Genomic DNA, 25,721 nt, shown 5'->3' with positions numbered 1-25,721 from the left:
AGGAAGACCTTTGGTTGGGGATCAAGAACTTGCGCAGGAAAGCTGTAACAAGTCATCATCAGAGGCAAATTCTTATTGACTTGGGGAGTTTTAGTTGATAGCTAGCTGATAATTTGATGTTCGTTGGGCTCGTGCAGTGTGCCAGTTTCTTGTTGAGCCTGTGAGCTCGCTTGGATTGTATTTCCGATCTTCTGGGTTCCCATTATACTTGACGATTATCGGTTATTAATATAGAGAGCTTGCCGATCTCGATCGGAAAGTCGCGACGACATGTTAAAAGGTTTTTTTGTCTTTGTGGCAAATGGCGTTTTTTTTTTTACCTCAAATTTTCAAATCGATTTCCATCGACACTGAAAATGCAACATTTGGTGTTCTGTGGAAAGCATCGGGTCATGGATGAATTTGAAGAAGTTATGAAGGAGAGAGTGTTATGAATGTTAGCCAAATAAGTCGGGGGCAATTTTCGATGTCGGGAATAACGAATTTGATGCCGAGAAGGACGAATTCTAAAAGGAAAAAAAAGAGTGGAGGATGCAATTGATGTAAAATAAGAAAAAAAAAAGGAAAAAAAAAAGAAAAAAAAGGACCGAACTGATGCAAAGTGCATCTCTCATGGACAAAGTAGTCTATTTACTCGAAAAAGAAAATGAGGAGAAGTGAGAGGAAAAGAAATAGGAGGGAAAGGAAGGAGAGGAGAGGAGAGGAGAGGAGAGGGGAGGAGTAAAGAAGGTTCCGTTGCAGTGATGGAGATGGAAATTGAACGACTCTCCAAATCATTGTCGAGCTGAGAATCAGAAACGGTAAGCAGACGGAAGGATCAGTTCATGCCGGTCTTCGAGGTGAGGAAGAATTCTCCCGTGCTTCCCTTTCTATTCAGCAATAATCTCACCGATCGCTGTATAACAGCATGAATGTCTCCGAGACATAGCCGCCATGGTTGACGGTTTTTCTGCCCCATCTAGCTTCCGGTACCGTAGGCCTTGTCTGTTCTGCTGTATCAATGGTTAAGCTATTAAGATAAGCCTGCACTTCTTCAGTCTGCCCTGTCTGTTTGGTTATTTCCCTTTTTATGCTTTGCATGTGATTTCACTTTCTGATGGTCTTTTCGGTGCAAGCGGCACGAATTGGGTTAGTTTTCGTACTCAAGGTTGGATTTTGTCACTTTGGTTTCCGCAGTGGGTGTTGAGCTGGGGTTGATGTGTGATGCCGAGATCGGTCGGAGCTTTTCTTCAAAGAAGAGCTGTGGACGGTGCCTCTCTTCCAAGGCTCGGTCCGTTTCTGTTAGTTGGGCTCCAGTGCCTTGCTTTGCTGCTGTGTTCTTATACCGGTTATGGCGATAGTAACGGAGGAGGTAACGTTGTTTTGTTTAATGCTTCCGGCTTCCGTTGATTATATGTGCTTGATTTTGTATATTTGAACTGCTTTTGGGATTACCAGCAAAGCTTCTTTCTCGAGATCTGTTGTCGTAGGCATTCAAGTCTTGAAGTTGCTTGCTGCAGGTGCGGTTACACATAGGTTTCTAGGTGATCAAATGTGTGGGCATGAGGTTGAGCCACGGCTGGCTAACATACCCTTTGCTCTGCCCAATTTTGATGTTTGTCCTATCTTCCATGAGAGGGCTCCATATTGTGTAGGGCCTCGGTCAGAAATTTGTGACATTCAAGTAGAGTCCAAAGGGGAACTCCAAGATCATTTTGCAAGTACCAAAGAGCAGGGTGAGGGAGAGAGAAAGGGTGATAGGATATCACGTGATAGACCACCGAAACTCGATGAGTTTAAATATAAAGCAATCAATCCTAGAGAAAAGTCGGTGCCTGGCCAAAATGTAAGCATCATGCACAGAGTGGAGCCCAGCGGGGTGGAATACAACTATGCATCTGCCTCGAAGGGAGCTAAGGTCTTGGCTTATAACAAAGAGGCGAAAGGCACTTCAAATATTTTGGGTAAGGATATGGACAAGTACCTTCGGAATCCATGCTCAGCTGAGGTTAAATTCGTGATTATAGAACTATCTGAAGAAACTCTTGTCTGTACAATTGAGATAGCAAATTTTGAGCACCATTCTTCCAACCTGAAGGATTTTGAGGTACTGGGCAATCTGATTTATCCGACTGAGAATTGGGTGAAGCTTGGACATTTCACTGCTAAAAAGGTGAAACAATCACAGAGGTTTACACTTAAGGAGCCAAAGTGGGCGAGGTATCTGAAATTAGATTTACTTAGCCACTATGGTTCAGAGTTTTACTGTACCCTAAGCACAGTAAAAGTTTATGGAATCGATGCAGTTGAACACATGTTGGAGGATTTGATTTCTGTTCAAGATCATGCGTTTCACCCTGAGGAATCGGTGGAAGAAACAAGATCAACTTTGCCACAGCCAATGGCCCCCCAAACTGATCGACCCCATCAGGATCATGTTTCTGAAGGTTACTCTGAACCAGTATCTGACGATAAGCAGAAACAGGAGGCTGACCACGTGAGTCAATCTGGTGATCAGACTAGGGATATACAGCCGCAGCCTGTTGGAAGAGTTGCAGGAGAGAGTGTTATGAAGATACTGATGCAGAAGGTACGGTCTCTGGATGTGAATTTGTCGATATTGGAACGGTACTTACAAGAGCTAAACACGAGATACGGGGATCTCTTTAAAGAATTAGATGAAGAAGTTGCGCAGACGGCCATGCTCTTGGAGAAGATGAGATTGGATGTGATGAGTCTTATTGAAAACAAGGAGGAAACAGTATGTTGTTCATTACCTTAAACTTTCAATTCCACTAATATTGTTCGGCTTCTTTCTCCTACAATGTTGTTGTATGGGTTTTGCAGGTGAAAGATGTAGCTGATTTAGTTTCGTGGAAATCCCTTGTTTCCTCGCAATTCGATATCCTGAGCAGGGAAAACGAAATTCTCAGGTAGTCCTTTGCCCTCTTGCTCTCTTTTTACAAACCTCACGCTGACATAGACACATGTATCTGATGATACAATCTCTGTGCCATTTGCAGATCCCAAATGGAAAGGGTCACGGACTTTTGGGTGGATCTGGAGAACAAAAATATCGTCGTGCTTCTTCTAACATTTATGTTTGGTTCCTTCTCGGCTATTAAGTTAGTTGCAGATTTGACGGTAAATACTTTTAGGAGGAAACAGAATTTTGCAGAATTTTGTAAGTCTAAGATCTCATGGATCTTCTTCTTGTTGAATTGTGCAACTGTGGCATTAATTCTTTTACTCTGACTACTTCGAAGAGCTGCCTACTTGTAGAAATGTCTATACAAAGGATATATGCTTCATTTTGCTACTTCGTGATATCGAATTCTTACAGATAATCCTTCTTACCATGCTCTGTGAGCTGCTGGACTTAGCTTTGTTCTCATTTTCTACTTCTGCAGGATGAACAACATTGGCCATTCCTTTATAGAAACGAAAAGTTGTATCGATCCATTTCACGCAGAAACCATCTGATAAATAACTGTAGGTACAATATGATCATTACCAATCAAATTCATCACACGTGTTTTTTTTATTCTTTTGGACATTGCCCCGATACTCTACATGGTACCTTGGAGCAATGGCGGAATACATTTTTCCTTATACAAAATGTACAGATGTCTGTCTATGACTCTCGTGTACATTACTCGAAATGAATGATAGTAAAATCCGTACTGCTGCTTTCAGAGACAGATGGATTTCGGGCAAAATTTGTTGTGTGCCAGTCATGGAAGAATTTTGTTGCTTCGATCGCAAGGGAAACCGAAGTCCCTTCAGCAACAGTGCGGGGAAGAAGCTGGTTCCTGATAACCAGGAGAAGAAAAGGAAAAAGGAATAGGCTTTTCGACCTCCAAACCAGATACGTTTGCCGGTCTATTTGTGCGGCTTGAGATGGGGGTAAAGTCCTAAGACGTGCTCCGGCATCAAATCATGTCGCGTGAGAATCCCGACAATCGGAGGCCTCTGCAGAAAAAGAGAAACGTTTAGAGAAACCCTTTTTTTTCTGACTCTCTCGACTTTTGCATTAACTTTCCAAAAGGATGCAGCAGACTACTGCAGTTCACTACCAGGAGTACGATAACTAAGTATTTCGTGGTCCGGGCTGAGCAGTCCAACCTCTGTTGTTAAAAGAACGGCGCATTGGAACTAGACCATGATATCTCTCCTAAGAAGAACGAACTTCTAATTGAATGCACCTCACTATGTTGTCCGAGGGAGAATCGCCGTAATGGCAGCAAAGATCCGCAAAATACACAGGAAATGTATCCTAGTAGTCTAAACCGAAGGATGTTACTGGTTCTTCCTTGCTGCATAAAAGGACCACATGAAAACCAGTGGGAAAGAAAGAGGGAGGGAGAGAGGGAGGAACTCACCCCTTGACTCTTCGGAACCACACACATGTGCCGGAGACCAAGCTGCCGGAATAGTATTGCAGCTTTTGCAAGCGACATCGTCTCCACAACTGTGTATGGCGATGCATTAGTAATGGGATGGAGATCGATGTACATCTCCATCTCATCCTCATTGATGTCCAAATCCTCCAGTTTAATGCCCTTCCCTGACCCTGGCTTCGCGAAATCGAGCGCAGCATACTTCCGCAATATATCTTGTCCGCTGATCACCTGTTCTGATGAGAAATTCTTTCCCTTGAGCAGAACCAGCAAGTGGGACCTCAGGACAACCCCGAATAGTTCAGAGGAATCCACAAAAGGTGGCTCATCGATCACAGGGAACCCGTTATGCCCCGTGTACTTCAGAGCATCCAATATGTTTCTCACCTTCTCAATGCCGGAGAAGGTGATGAGTGGGCCTGAAACAACATCAAGAGCAACGAGTTGCCTCATGTAAGGTTCCGCGTGGGCCTCCAGGTAAGGCAGTCCTTTTAACTTCACAATTTGATCGTAAACTCCCTTGTTGAAGATATCAGCCACGGTTTTTGAAACTAGAAGGACTAGCATCATGAGGGGCAAAAGCAGGAGATCGTTCGTGAGCTCAAGCAGTATAACACAAAGCGAAACGGTCATTCTCATCGTGCCCCCGAGGAAGGAGGCAGCGCCTAGGAGGGCATAGAGACCCGTATCAAGGTCCGAGATTGGTTCAAAGAGTCTTCCGACAAGACGACCATAGCAAGCTCCAGCAAGAATAACTGGGATGAAGAGACCAGAGGGAACGGCGATCCCGTAAGTGACAATACCTAGAAAGTAGATGGCCCCAAAGAAGATGAAGAGAGTGGAGATACGGAATTCCCTTGTGGTGTTCGTACTAAAGAGGTTTCGGATGGCATCATCATTTGTGTTCAGGAAGAGGGTGGCGAGGTCGTTGTAGGAGCCCGACGGGCATTGGAAGCTCAAGTAATTGCCCGTCTGAGTAGGACAGTCCTTTGATGATTCGGTGGGGCAAGGGACGCAACTTACAGTCCATGAAAGGCCAAACGCGCACACGGACGTCAAGAGAGAGATGCAGATGACTAGCAGTACCCTGTATACCGCGCCCCGCCTGCACCACAGACACCAAGTTTTATCAGGACCGAGACATTCCTAGAATTGCTCCAAGACCGGAAACAAAAGGTCGAGAGGGCGCATAGATCATTACTCATTTATCATGCTGTAAACGCGGAGGACTTTATCGATTAGATAGTTATACATGCTCCCGAAGAGGCCTCCGATCACTCCTAAAAATATCGCCGCCAGTATATCTCCACTGCCATATGTTGCTCCTGCTGAACTAACGTCGTACATTATAAGACCACCTTCCCCGAACAACCCACAGTTCCCTGTGGAACATAACTGTACGAAAGCTTTCAGAACGAAAGCCACCACCGCTGTCGTGAAAAATGTCCTCCAGAGAAGAGCACTCCGCCACCTGGGACAACACCGGGTGAAGGGCGGTAATATCAGACTATCAATTACGAAAAGGAACTAGATTCCTTGCAGGTGAGGCTCGGTGCAGCTCCATGCTCAATTGTTAGGACACAGTTATCCTATAATTGGACGGATCATAAAAGTCGAGTTATTTCGACAATATCCTGCTGTCTTGAACAGCAGCAGATTGTTGTCCGGAAAAACATTTGGTTTCCACGCACCCGGTGCAATTCGAAAGTAACTGCAGCACTAACATAATTAAATAGAATAAAGAGTAATCAGAGAAGAGAGAGAGAGAGTGACCATGAAGCTGCCTCTTCGAGGGCAAAAAGAACTCCACCAACAGGGGCACGAAAAGCAGCAGCAACACCAGCAGCCGCTCCGCAAGTGATGAGATCCCGTCTATCCCGGTCATTCTTGAAGAAGCGGAGCCATTTCCAAGTCAAATGGTACTTGCGGGAGCCTCCTTGTCCGAGGAAATTGGCTATACAAGCCCCCGTGTGTACCATTGGCCCCTCTTTACCCATCGTAAAACCCGCAGAAACGCCCAGTATAGACCCGAAAATCTGTCCATATTAACATAAAAGAATCAAAATTGGAAATTTTTTCTCCCTGCTTTTGCAGCATGTTAGTCTTCTTTACCTTGACAAAAAGGGTACTCGGAGCCAAAATGGAATAAGCATCTATTCCATTCAGGTAGGCCTTAACCTCAGGAATACCGGACCCTGCAGCTGCAGGAGCAATGAAAGCACAGAGAGAACCAGCGGCAACTGCTAATATGAGGTTGCACCCGACAAAAGAGACGAAAGCCAGGAAATATCTGCGCTGGAACCATTACCACGTCAGAAACTTGATTAAGAAAAGCATCTCAAATTCACACTCATTCCCATTTTTTGGTTCCTGTTTGACAATGTCCTACGACAAGCCTTCTTAGTTGCCGTGATTGGTTTTGTGGAAGAGAACGCATACAAGGAAAGCAATTTCCTCGACTAGAAATCAAAATGTGTGCTCGATTGAGTACAGAAAGACTCTTTTCTTGTGTCCGGGCAGATTTTAGCAAAGGAATCTACCAAGGTCACTGCCGCCTGTTGGCAACCGCTGCTGCCTTCAGCAACCGCGGTGAAGGGGCAGTGTTGGTGCAGGTCCCATGTCATTCCAGAAAACGGTTCACTGCAAGTTCCTTCCCGAATAAAATATATATCGATTATAGAATGTTTCTCAACCTGTCCCCTCAAACAAACTCGGGACAAGGCGACAAAGAACTAATAACTCTTTTGCAATTTTCATAGTTTCTCCTGAAAGAATCCTTCGTGCTACTGGTTTTACTGTGCAGAAGCGATGCCAATGGAGAGTAAAGCATGAATACACTCGGGAGTTGGAGATTAGGCTCACCTGCCCTCATCCATGAGATAGATATTGAGCAGCAGCTTGTAACCGGATATATTCTCGACCGTCATAGTATTGAAGACGCCCACTAGCCCGGTTAACAGTCCGATCAGCAGAGCAAATGCCCACTTGAGAAAAATGTACTGAAATATCTGAGTCCTCTTTCTCGACCTCCAGTCCTGCTTGAACAACTCATTCTCAATTATCCTGAAATTATAGCGAAGAAATATAAAGCAGTGAGAATAAACAACATTATGAATCAATAGCATGGAACCGATGTTACGGTTGACAAGGATGCAGCGGGAGAGAGAATGCTCACTCGTAGTCAAGGCTCTCGATTGGGCAAGTGTTGGACCCGACTATGGCAATCTGAGAGGTGGCGTTGCCCCTGTTAACCCCCTTAACGAGAAGAGGCTCCCTCATCGATGCCCTCATGTTCATGTTCTTCTCGGATATCTCGGCCCAACCACTCTCCATGTCCTTCCTATCCTCATTCTCCATCTCATGCTCCTCGTCATCTCCATGGTTCGCATGATTTTCCCGATCCATTTCCCAAAATCCCACTCGGGTCGCTCTAAGAGCACACAAACGAGTGTTTTGTTCTTCTTCTGCTTGCAGACAAAAGAGTGTATTATGCTTCTTCTTCTTCTTCTTCTTCTTCTGCTCTCCTCAGTACATCAATGAACACGTAACTGCGAGAACGAATCAATCAGCGAAACAGTCTGTTACCCGGACGGGGACAAAGGGCATGTGCAATGATTTGGAAAGCGAAAGTAATCAATCAATTTCAACCCATAACAAGAGCAGTTGAATCTTGGTCACTTTAAGAACCATAACAGTAGCTCTTCAGCCATAGAACAGTTGTGTGCCTTTAAGTGCTTTCCCCAGCAATCAATGGAATTCAACAGTCAGCAGAGACAGACAGGACCCTCCCCCCCCCCCCCCCCCCCCCCCCAACCCAACAAAAAAAAAAAAAGGGGGCACAAACACACAAGAAAGGAGAAGATAAATCAAAAGCTGAGGATTCCATGATACTTGTACAAGCAAGAGCAACAAAAGGGTATGTTGACAAACACAGCAACACATGAATGACCAATAAACCACTGCAAATTCAGGATTTTGTTCACCGCTTACAGCAAATGGAAGAACAAAAACACAGGAAGTGACCCGATGGTTCATAATATAAATATGAGACAGTCTCTGTGTCGGCACATAAAAGAGGTGAGAAACTGTGTAAGGAGCAATCAAAGACCTGACAAAGGAAAACAGAAACAGAGCAAACAGGATGAAGAAGGAAAAGTTGGGTAATAGAAGTAGTAGATAGAATGAGATGGGGAGAGGGGCAATCGGACTTTTCCCAACTGTTAGGTGGAGAATTGTGATTGGACATCAGATCTAGCAAACCCCCAAAGACTCACTCAGCACTGTTTCCATCCTCCATTAATGATTTGTCAACTTTAATGTGAAGTTCCTCGATATGTGTTAATAATATTGATGACACGAGGGGGATTTGGGTTCAGCCTAATTAATCTCACAGCTCATGTGAGCAATCTCATAAGACCACGGGACGCAAGCCAAGCCACACAGAATATGAAGCACTTTACTGCACGATTTCCGGGTGGCTCGAACTTTGAAATATGTGGAGCATCAGGGCGTTCCAATTGGATTAGTTATTCGGGTTCGACCTATTTAGGTCTCATGATCCATGTGAACGTTCTTGTAAGATCACTGGACACCGGCCAATCACCCAAAACACGGAATATGAAGTACTTTACTGCATGATTTTAGGGTGGGTCGAACCTTGATATCTTAAGTATGTGGATGATTAGGTCATTTTAATTGGATTAGTTGTATTCTAATTCTATGCTCTCTTTTTTCAAAAAAAAAAAAAGAAAATATATTTATTGATTATGCAAAAAGAAAATTTTGTTATGATTCAAACTAAAGAAATTAATTAATAAACCAGGGAAATTTTTGGGTAACCGCCACAGCAGAGCAAAGAGCACTCATTTTTGACCAGAAAATCTGTGGAAATGTCTGCCGTGGCAGAATGGAATTTGCAATGTCTATTGTTGGAGCAGGCCATCATTAATCAAAAAAGAGAAAAAAAAAATAACGCAGTTTGGTTCTATCAGTTCAATTATGGAGAGAGAAGTGAAAAATTCGAAACAAGAAAAACTAATTAATTAATTAGACAATACATGAAAAATAAAATGCACATAACGACACACGTTCTCGCACAAGAATCAAGAGATTTTAAATTTAATTTTTGTCAATATAATTACTCGTGTTTTTTCATATTAAAATTCTATATTTTATACAAGAACCATGAATCTCTAATTAAAAAAAGAAAAATACATGCTCTCTAATGATAATGATTCTTTTTTTTTAAATAATGAGATCGCCATATACCCTCAAGTTCTTTTATTGGATTAAACACCTCATTGCAAGTAAATTTGTCCTCTAGCATAGCTTACTAACTGAATTATATGTCAAGATTGATGATAATGATTTTTAATCGACTCACTTGAAAATTTTAGCATTTTCTTTTAATCTCCCTCCTGATGAAGCAACATCAACATGTGGCCTATACGTGGTGGAGGGGACTTTACTCTCGTTGATGAAACTCTTATATTTTATTAATTAATTAAATTGATTGATATATTATTTTCCCATAAGAAACCAGTAAACTGATGAAGAATCACCGACTAATCGGAGGTATATGGCCTGTTTTGATGTTGACGTTCACCTCTTTCGTTAGGTTGGAAATATAGAAAAGAAAGAGGGTTCCATAGATTTTATCCTATAATTTCAAGCCGCAGGAATTATTAAAAAAAATGGTGATCTCTATCATCACGCGACATGAGATAATAGTTATAAGACTATTATAGATAAATGAATCGGTATTGATCACATGAATATGATATTCTAATTTAAAGTCATTACAAAAATGTTACGAATTCTTCGAATGGGTTTTTTTTTCTTTTTTTAATTATATGATGTTTCAATTTACTTTTGTTGATCCTCAGGCATGATCTCACAGATTTATTACTATTGGAAACCCAATAAAATATAATTAATAATTTTTGTTCTGTAATAACTAATCAAATGTCAATAGCTTGTAAAAAGCTTATCTTCGAGCGGCAGTCAAGAATCAAGAAAATTTAAATAAGAGATGTCCAATAGAATGGTTCACCAATTTCGAGCTTCTCTTTTTCGTTTGAGTCCTCACACTTCAATTTTGTCGATTTAAGTCTCTCAACTATGAAAAGGAAATCGGCTATTAAAGCTGAATCTGCTAGTTCTCCTTGTCGGCATAAGATGACCGTCTATGGGAGAAGACCACCTGGTACCAGACTAAATTCTAGTCCATGTATCCTTCCATGAGAAGTTCCGTTCAGCCGGTGCGTGTGCATTGATCAAGTACCTTATGTTCTAATCAAGTTTGCATGGGAGCGCCATAAACCTTAGTCGAGGGAATCTCCATTGTAGACTAAAGATTCTTCACAGAGCCGAAACCACATTGTTAGAACTTCAGTTACCATTGATCGAGATCGCTTTGGTTGGGAGAGAACCCTAATCTGACCCCAATAAATATTGCAAATGGGCGTTTGGGCCCTTCCATCTGCCTCACTACTGAATTTTCGTAGAGATGTACCAAGCTGTTGAATGACACTAATTTCTCGAATTCATGGGACTCGATTGGACAAAATTGAAGTACAAGGACTCGAATCATAAGGACCCAATGTTTAAGGGACCGAACCGTGGTATTTGACCGAAACATTAAAGAAATCCTCACTCCTTTGTCCCAGATTCCAAAGACGTGCAGCAATTTGGACATGGTGATTAGATCAGAATCATTAGACAAGAGCAAGAACAACCAAATCCATATAATAATAATAAAAACTATAAGAAAAGAGCAAGAACAACCAATGATTGAGCTTCCCCCATATTAAAAAAATCATGGGCACATGTAATCAGCAAAATGATCACATTTGTCTCTGTTTTTTAATTGGATTCTGTCCTGACAATCTCCCCGATTGCCAGAAGGAGATCTCCTCCATGTAATATGCACTTTTTAACCTTTCATGTTAGTTTTCCTAATACATACACACACACACACATATATATATATATTAATATCTCCTTATCACCTATCCAAAATATATATATATATGTAGATCTCATCATCAATATATAGATATATGTCTCTCTGTCCGTACGTTGGGTGAGCTCCACGTCCACCAATGGTTTGGGGCACAGTGTGGACCACCAGCTGACCAAATTGTCTGCACGTACTCCATATGGGTCCCTGAACCCAACCCACCAGCCGGCTGCTATTCAGGGATAGATCCAAGATTACAATTGAGGGGACCAACTCTTTGAGAGGGATACAGAATGATAATACTTCTGATTTAGGAGAGAAGAGCATAAGGATTTTTTTATTAAAAATTGAACTATAATATATAAATTTCTTTATAACGTCAAAATTTTAGGAAAGTGACAGTTCCTCTCAGCTCCCCTTAAGTCCATCCATGTTACTATTGCTATACCGTTTCCATCTTGCTCTGTGTAGTCGGGCCGCGCTTTCTTTTGCTTCATCGATCGATAAACCTACCAGTCCTCGTGTTGTAAAAACGAGAATACTCGAATTCGCTTCCCCGGGATAAAATACAATATCCCACGTTTTAGGATTAATAATCAAATCATGCATGATCCTGGCATTTGCAAATGCGACAAATTAGTTTCAATGGAGGTTGAGAAACCGAGAGGGTGAATGGATATCTATGAATTGATTGTGACATATAGTGCAATATTGTGAATTTGTGATATCCAAGTATATATATTCATATACACGTTTACATATATGTGTGTACACTGGTCCTTTGAACATGAGTACAAGGTACACCATAGGAGGCTACCGCTGGCCTCATGGAGTCACCAATTACCCTAATTGGGGGAGGCGGCTGCCATCGAGGCCTTAACACCGAGCCCCTTCTCCCTTTCTCTTTTACGATTTGTTTTTTCTTTAGTATGAATTATGGTATCAGGAAGTTCAAATGGGTCCCGACTAATCCAGTCGAGTCGGATCAACCTATTAAGAGATAAAGTTCTCCCATAGTGAATTTTCTACATTCACAAGGCCTCGAACTCGAGACATTGCTTAAATGAAATAAGCGCCGAACCGCTTGAACCAACTCATGTTAGTTCTTACGATTTGTTTTTCTTTTTAATAATTCAAACAGTGATGTGGTCTCATCGGAGGTCGCCATTGCCCCTCTCGGGCCACCGACGAGCTACGTTTTTATTTTTAATATTCAAAATCGTCTTTATTATAAAAAAAATCTTTTGAGACCCACGTGGTCTGTCTATGTGAGTCACGCGGTACCATCAAGTGTCACTTCAGTAGATTTTGTTAAAATTAACAGGAAAAGTAACGTCATGATAAATGATACCAGATCAAATAGTTGGTGAATTTTCATAAAAAGAAAATTAATTCATGAAAATTGAGAATTTTTAAGTTTTTCTTGGTTATTTACCCAATTCATCATCATCATCATCATCATTATTATTATTATTAGTAGTAGTATTTTGTTTTCTTATTTTCTTGATCAGATAACAAATTATGGTTGCTTGGTATTTCTGCATTTTGCTTTATCTATTAGGGAGATGTAGATGCGGAGCTGATTAATCCATCATATATTCAAGTCCTGCCTGCCCTCGGTTATTTCGATTATTATGAGTTCATTAAGTGGGTGCCTGCATTTTGCGAAGTAAAATTTCACTCCTAGAAGCATTAAACTTTCTAATTTTCTTTTTATCATTAACAAAGTGGTGTTGTCTAGAATACTAATACGTAATATATCATAGGCCCGCTATTCGTCAGATTTTGTGTGGAAATTTCATAATAAGAAATTAAGTATGAAACAAATAATGGGTATGGATTATAGAGTTTGTATAATTACCTAACAAAAATTTAGTTTTTGTCCTACAAATTTCAATATGGTAAATTTCATATTTAATTTGTGAATTACAAACAAAGATTCATGTGAATATACATCACATCTAATATTAGCGGAATTTCATATAAAATAATTTTGAAATTGTAAAAAGTCGAAATTATTAATTTCATTTGATAAAAAATAATAATTTTAGAGCCTTTGAATTTTAATTTTCTTTTGGATAAGTGAACTTTTACAATCCAATATCCCTTGCTTACTTCTTTTATAATATTATTTTTACCTACATATATATATATATATAAAGTATTAGTGAATTTAAATAATATAAAATATTTATAATTTATTTATCTAATGAAAATATCATGTCTCTTTTCCCTTGACATTTAATCAAATAGTAAAAAAGAATTAAATTGTGACGTCACATAATTATAAAAAGTTCTTAACTTTCTTAAAATTATAAATATTTGCTTATTAGTGAGATCGCAGTAAGTGATTGAAATCCTTTTTTGTTGGAATATTTTCATAATATTTATAGTATCGCTTACATAATAATTGCTATCATTTAACTTTTCTATAATATATTAACTAATAAATAAATAATATATTCAATATTCTACCCCCATTTATGATAAAAGGGTAAAGTTTTTTTTTTTTTTGAAAAAATGAAGTCGACATTTGTGCTGAAAACTCAAATTCCTAACTCCTCAGTATCCCACTTTGCACATACCTTAAGTGAACATTAACTAAATTGTGACGCTTATTAACCTATAATGAATCCCAATAAGTAATTTAAGATTAATTTTACGTAATATTAATTAAGACACAATAAATAAAATAAAATTGTTGTCTAATAGTCTATATATTGTATATAATAATCAGAATCCGCCAACATATTCTAGAGAAGTATACCCAGGGTTCCTCACTATCCAACATTTTAGTTGCAAAAATAATTTTAATTAATAAAGTAAGTTAGGTATAAAAATAAGTGTTTTGGAATAGAGTGAAAATTTAGGTTTTTCTTAAAATAATTTAGATCTCACAGTCATAAAACTTTAATCACACGAATTTAAAAAATATATAAAATTCATGATCCAATGACAACCAATCTAATACATTTGAAGTTAAAATTTTTGTTATAATATAATTCACTATTAAAAAAAGTATCTCTTTGATTTAACAGTGAATTATCATTAATAATATTTAAACTAAATAAAACTGAACTTTGATAAATAATTTATCTCAATTTAATATACTATAGTTAAAATTAAAAATATAAAATTAATTATAATTATTTTCCCTCCCGGGGGTGGGGGCTTCAGGTCTCACGTTTGGAAGTTTGTTTTGTGTGTGTGTGTGTGTGTGTATAAGGCCGGGTAATACAACTTAGTTTGGTTGCACCCTAAAGAGGGTTTTGCAAACTACTTTTCCTCTTTGGTAAAAAATACATATTATCTTAAATATATAATAATTATTTTTTAAATTATAAGAGAATTTTTGAACTTGATGTTAATTAACTATAAATATTTATTATCTCATAGTATTTTTTTTTAATTTATAGAATTTTTAACTTTATATTGTATCAATTAATTTATCAAAATTTTCAGAGAGTTTCTAAAATTTAAAAACACTTACCATCCCAATATCCATATTAATAACTTATATTTTCTTTGAATTACATCAATTTGTTAATATTATTTAAAATCAACCAACAAGTTGTTGATTGAAGTGGTAAGCAACCTCAACCCCTAAGAAGAGAATACGAGTTCAAATCCCAAGAGACACACTTGTTGGGATGGGAAGTAACATTTAATGCTCCATCTCTCGGAATTACAATAGCAATATCTCCCATAATTTTACCAACATGGGTTGTTTCAATCGGTTCGGCGCTTATTCCCCTTGAGCAAAGTCTCGGGTTCACGTCTTGTAAATGGAAACAAATCTATGCTGGTTGAGCTTTACCCCCTTAGTGGGCCGACCCGGCTCAAACTGAATTAGTCGGGAGTCGATGAGATTCCGGATACCCACAAAAAAAAAATTAAAATCAAATTAACTAATAAAACATACTAACTTCAGTAATAAATCATAATCTTGAGCGTGTACGGGTAAATTGTCTAATTATTCTTAAACTCAAGGCGTGCGTACACTGTTTCCAGCATTCATCTATTTGAGACACTCGCCCGCTGTCTCGGCGACCTACGGTTTTATGATCATGGTAGAAGTAATCGACCGAATCCGGCACCAATTCGGGATAAGTATAAAGTATGTGGTTCATTATCAACTATAAACATGGGGCCAGAATTAAGATATCGAGCGAGCGTCTGCTTCTCCATGTATGATCCAAAAAAGCCCTTCATGGGCCCACCAGAAAAGGAAAAAAAAAATAAAAATCTTGATGGTGGACGCAAATCTTATCGAGCTTGTGATATTTAGAAGAAATTAGAAGACGGGAGAAAAAGGTAGTACTGGTAGGTTCCGGTAGGTGAAAGATGCACGAGACAGAAGCAGGGCGGAGCTGTCACCTCTGCACCGATCATTAATAATGGCCACACTCGTTTTTAACATGTTCTCTGGTCAATATCCCTATCAGGCCACATGAAATGGAGATCATGGACATAACATCTGTAGCAGAAGACATTTCGTTTTCCCTTGGAGGGTCCTAGACTGACCTGGTGTGACAAATTCTGAACTTTCATGTACCGAATCAAACAATTGATACTTCTGATAAGTTCCAACTCGCGAATGATGTGCTCTTGTACCGTCAAAGGTATTAAGGACAGCGAGACCTCGACCCTTATCAGTCAGATCAACCGGACCGAATGAGAGCGATTGAATCGACAGTTCGGAAATGTTGAAGTCGCATGCACGTTGAGGTTAGATTATAAAGAAGGCAACGGCAATAATAGCCTCGCCTTAGATAAGACCTTGCGGCACTGATCGACAACAGAGAAAACTCTGTCGTCCATGTGATGTTTCATTTCATCCAGTGCAATAATTAGTTAGAAATAGCTGGAAAGGACAAGGTCATTCCATAACCATGTGGATGAACACTACGCATACAAGATAAAATATGTTAAGACGGAAAGATAAAGAAGGCTAGACTCGAAGATCCACAAGCTGCTAGCTCGACTCGGTGAATACTCGAACCCTAAAGACGGTCCGAGAGCAGCTTCGGGGTTGATCAGAGGGGAACATCAAGGAGCGCTTTGAAGATGGTCCAAGAGCAGCTTGACTCGGAACATTTTGCATTCCTAAGTTCTCATCGTAACCCCAATCTCAATGTCTATATGTCCGATTGTTTAGATCGAGAGTCCGTTCCATTGATCAGAAGACTGAAGAAAATCATATGTGCTAGGAGAAAAGGAATGTACATCAAAGAGAGGATGCCTTCAATTATTTGTCTATATCACCGCAACTCAACCGACATTACACCGATCTGGAATTTCCCTCGATTCTCTTAAGCGCAGATTAATGACAATCAGAAAATCGGAGTAAGAGAACTCCTACATTCACAGAATTGCTAATGTTTGGGAAAAATCCATCTGAACATATCAGCCAATGATGCAGCTTCACTTGGGTTTTGGCCGTCCATCCATACCTTGAAATCAGGAGGGAAGTATTTGGCGTCACTCCATAGTTTAAGCATTTCGAGCGAGAAAGGGCCCTGTCTGTTACCCTGAGGGTCTTTGTAGTACCATACCATACTTTCAAGGTTAAAAGCGATCCTGTTATTGTTCCCACGAGGAGGATCATGATGTTTGATGGTATCATCCTCATCATCGCTACTCAGGTCGATCACTTGAGTACTGGCCTTGACTTTCTTCTCACGTGATCCTTGGACACCTCTATTCAGGTCCACAGTTGAAGGCCTCTCTGCATTACTTGCATTTGTTTGCAATGGTCCGTTTTGAAGGTTTTCTTCCGCTCGGGCACCATGTAAATATTCTGTAAACAAAAGAAACACACGGGCAAAAGAACAATAAAGCATTTAACTTGCTGGAGAATCTGCTTAAATGTAAAGTAAGTTAGATCTCACTCGACTTGGGGTTCTAATGATCAATAGTACTATATATTAACATGCGAATAGATATGAAATTCTTGAGAGACTAGAATTAATGAAAAATCAAAGATCGTTTTAATCTGCATGCTCCAAAAAAAAAAAAAGGGTTGATATACATGAGGAGTTGAACTTGGCAACATGGAAAACCATTGTAGCCATAGAAGTTCTTCCATTAACGCCATCACATCTAAAAGTAGACCACAAAAGATAATTTTTATTTATGTAAAGTTCAGTTCAAACAATAAGAGAAAAGACGAAGGTGGGAGTTACAGTGGAAGACAGCGGAGATAGAAATTAAGGGAGGATGATTTCTCTTATGTCCTCTTTTTCCCTATTGGCTGTGGTGATCTTAACGGCGAGAATGGAAACACAAAGTTAAGCAAGGGGAGGGCCACTTTAAAAGTGGAGCTGAACTGCTAATGGAAATGACAAATACCTGCAGAATACATTCCACGAGTTATACTGGTCACCACATTGACTCCGTTTGATGAAGCACTGAATTTGTTCATTTCTGGCACGATGGAACTGAAATCAATCACTTGAGAAGTCTTTGTCACTGCTCCTGCGAAGCCGTTGTTTAAGTCCACACTTTCGGGTCTCTCTCTGGCATTCACACCATTCTCTACAGGATGGTTTGTTTGGGGTTCTCGAACACATGTGACATGCCAATATTCTGCAAACACGTGAAACTTAGTGTGAATAGGCAATAAGATTTGAAGTTCTAGTGCATACCAACTGCTTAAAGATGACACACACCCGTAGAAGAATCAGCCTTCCTGGCAAAGCTACCCAATAAAGCCTCATTTGGTGCGGCACTGTATCTTGCATTGCCAGGCCTGCTGCGACTGAAATCAATCATTCGGGAAGCCTCCTGCATCTTCCCTGCTGTTCCTTCAAAGCCTCCGTTAAAGTTTAAGTCCACACTGGCATGTCTCTCTCTACTGTTCTGATTCTGTTCCAGACGTTGCTTTTTATATCCTTGATAGAGGAGCAACATGCAAATGAGACTCGACACACTTTTCTTTATTTCAATACAGCAATTAAAAGACTGAGCCAATAATCTATAAGCCAATCAGTAATAAATCTGCTGAGAACTGTTCTGGGTTTGATCCGCTTTAGACCAGTATGAGCTTATCAGAATTTCAAGCAAATCAGCACCTGTTCAAATAGTCCCAAGTAAAAGATACTATAGCTGGCGCTAAATATTGATCTTGGATCATGAAGGTGGAATATTGATGCCTAAACTGCTTCTGCCACAAAGACTAATTGGTGGGACTGTTACTGAACCAATCTTTCCCAGTTTGATGAAGGGCCAAATTTCTAGTAGTATATAAACAAATAAAGATTGAAAACTTACCAGTAAAATCCATCACGCAAGCAGAATCAGCACCATTTGTCACAGTTTCAGGCTTGGAAATTTCTGGAGTATCCCCAAGCATTGGTTCAGTTGAACCAAGCGAATCTACATCATCCTCTGGAAATGAGTCTACATCATACTCTGGAAAAGTTTCCACTGCTGAATCAACTTTTATACTTTCAGGAACTAATTTTGGAAGCTCGCAAAGCATGCGTGACTGTTCAGCTGGGGTTTGAAGCAGGTGCTTTCTATCCAAGTATTCAGCCAGTGTAAAAACTCAAACAAGTTAAGGATTCAAATCACAAATCAAATGCATATTAACTGATAAAGGAAAGTCCTCTACACTGACTCATCTACTAAGCTTCAATATACAAATTTTAAAGAGAAAAGGCAATCAAAAGGATCAATATGTAAATGCAAAGTGTCAGGAGCACCTACACAAATAGAATAAAGCTTTCTAAAATGGAAGAGGAATTACGAAGTAAAAGACTTTATGGAAGGATATTCTTTGCGCCAGCCTTTCTCATTGGCTCGTTCGATGAGGTTTTGTAGCAAAGATATTTCCCTGACGAGCCACTGAAAACAGAATAATAGAGTATGATGAGGGACAACCTGAACAAAAGTTAAATGCATCCACAATCACATAATTAATTGTCAAGCAAAAGAAAATATCACTTGGAATCTATTGCTGCATGGAGATAAACGTTTTGTCCCTTGAGACTACTTGACCTTATGCATAAGCCGTGAACCAACTAGTCATTTATGCATCTTCTGAACTCTATAGAGTTTGCATATGGATTAAACAGGTATCAGTTGCTACCCAGGAGAATTGGTTTTCAACGAAAGCAGAACTTGATGATAAAGGAACTAAGACATACAGGAAATGAAATTTGCTTACATGCTTTGTTATATCCTCATGCAGTGCTTGAACTTTCTCTTCCAAATCCACCTATAAAATTAAGCATATTGATTGGTAAAAGTAACAACAATCAGTGGCAGCACAAATGAGTAAGAAAAAAAAAATTAGAAAAAGAAAGCAAAAAGCCGACAATTCCATTTTTAGCTAAGACAAAGATATTAAATGCTACGGCAGAATATTTCATGATAGTAAAAGGGGCTGCTCATACACATAGCACAAAAGGCTCCAACTCCCTAATGTCATGTTTGGTACAGGGAAATGGAATAGAATAGCAACGAATAGGCATTTCATTCTTCCACTCCATTTCTTTATTTGGTGGCAATTTAGTTGAAATGGACCTTCCATAGAATAACATCTCAATTAATAGGTCCAACATTTTAATTACATTTCATCATGTTTTCAAGATCAGTACAAAAATCACCATTTTTCTGTCAATGCCATTACATTTTATTCTTCAGAACTCATTCTGTTCCATTAAAACCAAAACTATTGGCTTATAAACTGGGAGATAACACTTGATCGGAAAAAACATTAAGATGACATAAATGTCTCTTCTAATTATGATTATGCTGGAAAACATTAAGGAATTGACATAAATTTCTCTTCAAGTTATGATTAGAGAGCATACCATTTTGAGCTTCTTATATACTCCATCTTTAATTTTCTGGGACAACTCTTCGCATTCCTCCTACAGAAAAGATGAGATGTCATAAATTTATCTAATAAATAATCGTGACGGTTATCCAAGAATAGTAAATAACAATAAAGCTTGTGAGAGAAGATAGCTCAAACAAAACTGGGATCCAAATGTAGCCACTTAGCACAGGGATTGGTAACATTAAAATAGATCGGTACATTCATCAAGTCTGAAAAATGGAAGCCATTGAACATGATTGATTATTCTTCACTTGATAATTAATAATGCCCAAAACAATCATTAGGCTTCAGCTATAAAAATGTAATTCCCCATACGTGTGGATTACCTTGGTAAAGTTATCATCCGAAAGCATGGAAATACGAATATCTCTTACAGCAACCCGAAGGCGAACACTGCTCATATCAGCACCTTCAGAGACCTTCCTCATGCCTGAAAGTTAATAAGGCAATCAACACAGCTTCTTAAGAATCTGAGAAAGATGGTTATGAAAGTCAACATCCAATGCTAAATTTTACAATCATCTATCACTTATATTCACTTGGTTAGAAATATTACTATCTAACTCTAGGAGAAGAAATGATTTTCAAACATCTTATAGATAGATGAAAGCAAAGAAAACTTACAAGAATGCTTTATGTGGTGACAAATGTATTTACCTGTAACTTGCAGGAGCTGGTAAGGATTTTTCTGCAGGTAATCATTGGGATCAGATTTAACCCGCACGAAGCTTCCAATTACTTTTTGTTCAAAGTTCTCAAAATCCTTCAATAGATCTTCAACTAAGCTCCTCTTTAAATATACAAGTTTGAGGTTATCAGGAATTATAGCAGCAAATGGGCTAGTAAAAGTTTTCAAAACTTTCTTTTTCAATGGTTTTCTCTCAGAAATAGACTGCTGACGTTTAGCTGGTATATCTTCACCCCCTGAACTACGTGAAGAAACATCATCTGGTGACTCCTCATTCTCTGCATAATGCTTTGAGAGCAGGTTGGAGACTCGATTCAGTCTCAGCGATTTCCTTCCAAAGAGAGACTTAAGTCTTTCGTCAGAATTAACTTTCTTTTTCTTGTTGGGATCAGTAAGTCTATGCTCATTTATATATCCTGTTATAATAGCTGCCACATCATCCTTAGAGATTTGATCACTAGTATCTTTTCCAATTGACTCAAGAAATTCAATGAGCTCCCGGGATCCCCACCCAACAAATTCCTTTTTCCTTCGTTGGTACCTTCTTTTTCCTTGTGGAGGAGGGTAATAGTTCCCATTGTACTCCTCGACCCATTCAACGGGATCCAATTCCACTCTATTTCTCATTCTTAATGAGGTATGAACATCAGTAATGCAGGTTTACCCCCCCGTCAAGATACACAATTCTCCTCAGAAAACCAATGGGGTAAGAAGGTTCATGAACTGCAAAATAAAATAACAAAGCACGTTAATTTACATGTATACGTTAGACATAGCATAGCTTCTCTACAGACTCCCAACTCCAAGCACCAGAAAAGCTCCTTCCAGGAGACATGGCTGCCCTTGAATGGTTATACGAGTAGAAATTAATTCTTGGTTTAGATGTAGCCATGCCAAGGGCATAGCAGTTCAGGGCCTCAGTTTCACGGTTCACATATGTCCCGTATTTGGCAACGAAACCCTCAAAATTCAAGAAGAAACAGCAGCCAGACAGTATTTCAAGTTAGAAAAATGGCAATCACAAAAGTTTCATTAACCATCAAGCGAAGTACTTGAAAGCAAATAAAAAAGTGATTTTCAATTGGGGGAGTAATCGAGAACGCATTTTCACAGCTTGTCTTTATCTTTTCTCCAAACATTCTTTTATGAGGGACGCTATTCTATAGTTGCCAAGCCCCGAGCCCTTAACAAGCTCATGAATCCTAGCAACTTTGTGTGCAAGCCAGTGTCAAAGGACATTTCATCAGGAGAACGCAGATTCTGCCACTGCACTAACCCTTGAGGGTTCTTCATGCAATATCATATAACATCCATCCCAACTCAAAATTTTCCATGGTATAACAGAGAAAAGATCCTTCAGTCCCTCCAAGGTAAAGCTAACAGGCAGAGCAAACAAAGTAGCACGCAAGCTGACCAAGAGTTCGTTTAGGAATGCAGTGGGAGTTCCCATTAAACGCTTTTTCCTCTATTATTTAAGTAGACACAGTGTTTGGATAAATATTTCAAACCATGATTTTGGTTAATTTTAGCAGTTGCAAACATGATTTTCTCCGACATGGTAATAGCTGCTTGTTAAACTGCTTCTGCTTATTCACTATTTTAAGCAATTAATGTTATCGATTTTTAATTGTTGTCCCCCCAACATTTTTAACTTATAATGAAATCAATCATTACTTTTCGGCAATTATATTTCAGCACTTTTACATCAGCAACAGCAGCACGCAAAGTTGCTAGGATTGAGCAAATAGCATGGATTGGAACAAGAAAGCCAGAGACTTCGGACCAAATTGACTGATAACACAATCCGCGAGTAACAGAGTCCGAACCCCGCAGCTAATTAGACCAAAATACTACAGAAGCTTGCTTCCAGCTCAAAGAACGCAGCACATGGACAACAAAGTTGAACGGAATAGCAATTCTGACGGTGGCAACAAACGCACGAACATTCCCAAAGCACGGAGTAAAAGGAAACGAGAGGAAGATGGAATTCGAGAATTACCGTAGCGTATAAACTCGATTCCCAAGGCTCGCCGGAGACTCCGAAATGCAATGCATGGAGTAGACCCAGACAGACAAACGGACGGACGGACGGACGGACGGACAGAGAGACGGAGAAATTTTCGTAGTTCACTCGGCTGACTGTCCGCGGAGGATTCTGTCAGAAAGGAGAGGAGCTCCGTTTCCGGCGGGTTGAGGTGAGGGTGAACGGAGCTCCATCGGTTCCGGCAATGGCGAGGGAGAGGAAAACGACTGAGAATACGAAGTAGGAAGGACTCGAGAGCAGCTTCCGCTTCTCTCTCTGTCTCTCTGAGAATTGGGGGAAAGTGTAGTCGCCATAGGTGGGCCCCATGCCTCCAGTTGAGACTTTACATTGGTAAGGGCATTTTCGTCATTTGGATTTGCAGGAACCCGAGAAGGACCTGGGCTGGCCCAGGAATTAAGGAGAGGTTGGGCCTCATTCTTTTAATTTACGTTTTGCACCCTATATTTTTTGTAATTACGATTTTCTACCCTAACTTTTTTGCAGTGGTAGATCCCGCCCTGTAGTTTCAGGTTTTTGACAATTTCACACCTTCATGTCAAGCAATTTAAGGTCCAGATCTCTCGTCACACCTTCCACCAACTTCTTAGGTAGAGTATTGGTTGCGGTTCACATATTTCTTATAAGTTATAAATTTTGTGAAGAAGGAATTTACGAGAGAATGACAAGTCACAAAGTGACTCAATTACAGTTCAACATTGACCCCAAAATATATATATAAAAGAAAAAAGTTCGATAATTGATTTTTCTTCAATCTGAGCCAATGAGATGTTATGAACTTCGCATTCTACTATATTTATAAAATCATGTGAGCGATGTGACTGAGCTCTACCCCTAAAGATAATATTATCAATGGTGCTAGTGATTCGCGGCTAGTTTGCATTGTCTCTCATATTTCGTGGTGTGGTTTAGGACAACCTAAACTATCAGAAGCATTTTGAGATGCCATCAGTAGGGGTAAAACTGTAAATGTTCATTATGTATGCTATCTTTCTTATTTTTCCTTTTTTTCAAGTATGATCAAGTTTTTTAGTGTGTACCTGGATATTCACTAACGGATAAAACTCTTCCAATCAAGAATTTTCTCCATTAACAAGACTCGAACCCGAGACATTAATTGAGAAGAGTATATATCGAATTGCTTGAACCATCCTTATTGATGGGTATGATCAAGTTATTATAAGCTCAAACCAGTATTTCTATTTCCATAGGCTATATCTTCATTTTATAAATTTTAGCATTTATTATTTCAGCAAAATAGGGTGCAATCAATGCATAATAAATTTGTAATAAAAAAATATAATAAATTGCCAAAATCATTGAATCCTCCTTTACTAGGTGTCTTATTGGAGAAAATCTTAAATGCTCATCTATTTTAATAATTCCAGAAAAAAATCTCCCATGATGAGAAAGAATCAATTAGATTATCATAGATAAGAACAACTATGTCAATTGTTCGAGTGATTGACGTTTACTTTTTCACTACAATATCATTGGTGTTTTCTCACGCCACGTGATAAAATAAGACCATTAAAGAATTTCTCGCCTTATCTTATATCTTAAACTATTGTTTTACCAAGAGTCTCATATTGTAATCAGTTTTACTTTTTCTATAGTTTTATCTTATTGTAAAACCCTACTCCTATTTATTCTCTTATTATTATGGAACAAAAAAAAATAAAATTCCTAAAATTCAACCACTTTCTTTCCATTAAAAAAACTATCCACCCTTTATTGGTTACAACAACAAATATCCTCAAAAATAAATCATAATTCCCATAAACCTAACAAATTTTTTCATAAAATTCAAAATCGAGATTGGATAAAAATATGAAAGTAATTGCGCATACACATAACACATGCGTGAGAGCTAGTAGTCTTATAATCTATTCCTTATAATTTTAGGTTATCTTTTATATGGAAGCCCATGGTTAAGTATAAGATATTGGTAATAAATAGGCAAGTGAAAATGAACTCAATGCATCAATAAAGCTTCATGCTTTTCAAAAGGAGAGGACAGAAGGGAAGCCAAACAGTTCACAAAGTAAACTCTACTAGTGAAAATCAGACATATAATGAAAAGAAGCCTAATGTTAGAAGAGTGAAACACTAAATAATGTCCCATGGTGAGACACTAATCTCATCCATTAAATATTTCAATGTTTGATTTTGACTATTTATAATTTACATATTTTTTCCTTTATAATACCGGTTTAAGTTTGTGAATTAGGAGGGGGGGGGGGGGGGGGGGGTGGTTCTGTACGGAAAAGAAGGGGAGAAGGGGAGAGGATGATTGTTGGCACCGGCCACCACCCCCGAACAGCCCACCCTGCCCCTCTTCCCTTCTTCCTCGCTAATATTGGTTTAGTTTTTATTTTTCAATTTTATTTTACTTAATTTAAAATTTACAGTTTTTTTACAAGAATTATAATTATAAACTAAATATTTATTTTACACAAAAAATATTATCTTATGATATTCCTTTATTTGATTTATTTTACAATTATCTAAATTTTTATTTTTAATTTATAATTATAAAATAATCAACTTTACAATTTCATTTTATATTTTTTACCGAAAAATTATTTTAGATATCTTTTTCTTTATATATTTATTTTATTTTAAAAAACCAAATTTATATTCAACTTTATTTTTATTTTATTTTAAAATTTAATTTTTTTATTTGCAACTTTATTAAAGATTTCTTCATTTTAAATAGTTATTTCTAATTACGGGTTATTTAATAAAAATCAATTACATAAAAAAAACAAATGATGTTAATACAATTAATACGATTGTATTAA

General features: G+C 38.6%; 3 protein-coding genes across 8 annotated transcripts; 1 reads left to right on the top strand and 2 right to left on the bottom strand.

Annotated features, from left to right (window-relative positions):
* The first annotated feature begins 674 nt into the window (after positions 1 to 674).
* Positions 675 to 3,326, top strand: LOC116199499 (SUN domain-containing protein 4-like). 2 transcript variants are annotated; one of them, XM_031529868.1, is made up of 6 exons: positions 675 to 839; positions 907 to 968; positions 1,177 to 1,351; positions 1,500 to 2,740; positions 2,827 to 2,912; positions 3,003 to 3,326. In XM_031529868.1, the coding sequence occupies exons 3-6, from the start codon at positions 1,204 to 1,206 to the stop codon at positions 3,232 to 3,234; spliced, it is 1,707 nt and encodes a 568-aa protein (XP_031385728.1). In that variant the 5' UTR covers positions 675 to 839; positions 907 to 968; positions 1,177 to 1,203; the 3' UTR covers positions 3,235 to 3,326. The 2 variants fall into 2 exon arrangements, with proteins under 2 accessions (XP_031385728.1, XP_031385727.1); XM_031529867.1 differs by lacking the exon at positions 907 to 968 and having other exon boundaries at positions 676 to 839.
* Positions 3,327 to 3,457: 131 nt separating this feature from the next.
* Positions 3,458 to 8,620, bottom strand: LOC116199497 (chloride channel protein CLC-c-like). Of its 5 annotated transcripts, none has more exons than XM_031529863.1 (8): positions 8,488 to 8,620; positions 7,555 to 7,927; positions 7,242 to 7,442; positions 6,492 to 6,669; positions 6,153 to 6,415; positions 5,581 to 5,850; positions 4,362 to 5,484; positions 3,458 to 3,951 (listed from the first exon to the last, which is right to left on the bottom strand). In XM_031529863.1, the coding sequence occupies exons 2-8, from the start codon at positions 7,782 to 7,784 to the stop codon at positions 3,862 to 3,864; spliced, it is 2,355 nt and encodes a 784-aa protein (XP_031385723.1). In that variant the 5' UTR covers positions 7,785 to 7,927; positions 8,488 to 8,620; the 3' UTR covers positions 3,458 to 3,861. The 5 variants fall into 5 exon arrangements, with proteins under 5 accessions (XP_031385723.1, XP_031385722.1, XP_031385725.1 ...); XM_031529862.1 differs by having other exon boundaries at positions 8,370 to 8,547; XM_031529865.1 differs by having other exon boundaries at positions 7,242 to 7,414; positions 8,370 to 8,546.
* A 7,941-nt stretch (positions 8,621 to 16,561) lies between these two features.
* Positions 16,562 to 23,197, bottom strand: LOC116199498 (uncharacterized protein At5g08430). Its single transcript, XM_031529866.1, has 10 exons — positions 22,876 to 23,197; positions 20,846 to 21,599; positions 20,515 to 20,618; positions 20,160 to 20,219; positions 19,511 to 19,561; positions 19,118 to 19,188; positions 18,613 to 18,881; positions 18,012 to 18,233; positions 17,692 to 17,928; positions 16,562 to 17,140 (listed from the first exon to the last, which is right to left on the bottom strand). Exons 2-10 carry the CDS (start codon positions 21,501 to 21,503, stop codon positions 16,716 to 16,718), a joined length of 2,097 nt encoding a protein of 698 aa, XP_031385726.1. The 5' UTR covers positions 21,504 to 21,599; positions 22,876 to 23,197; the 3' UTR covers positions 16,562 to 16,715.
* Positions 23,198 to 25,721: the final 2,524 nt, after the last annotated feature.

Source organism: Punica granatum, chromosome 3 (assembly GCF_007655135.1).
Source record: "Punica granatum isolate Tunisia-2019 chromosome 3, ASM765513v2, whole genome shotgun sequence".
In the NCBI taxonomy this organism is placed as follows: Eukaryota; Viridiplantae; Streptophyta; class Magnoliopsida; order Myrtales; family Lythraceae; genus Punica; species Punica granatum.
This window is presented reverse-complemented; position numbering and strand designations above follow the sequence as displayed.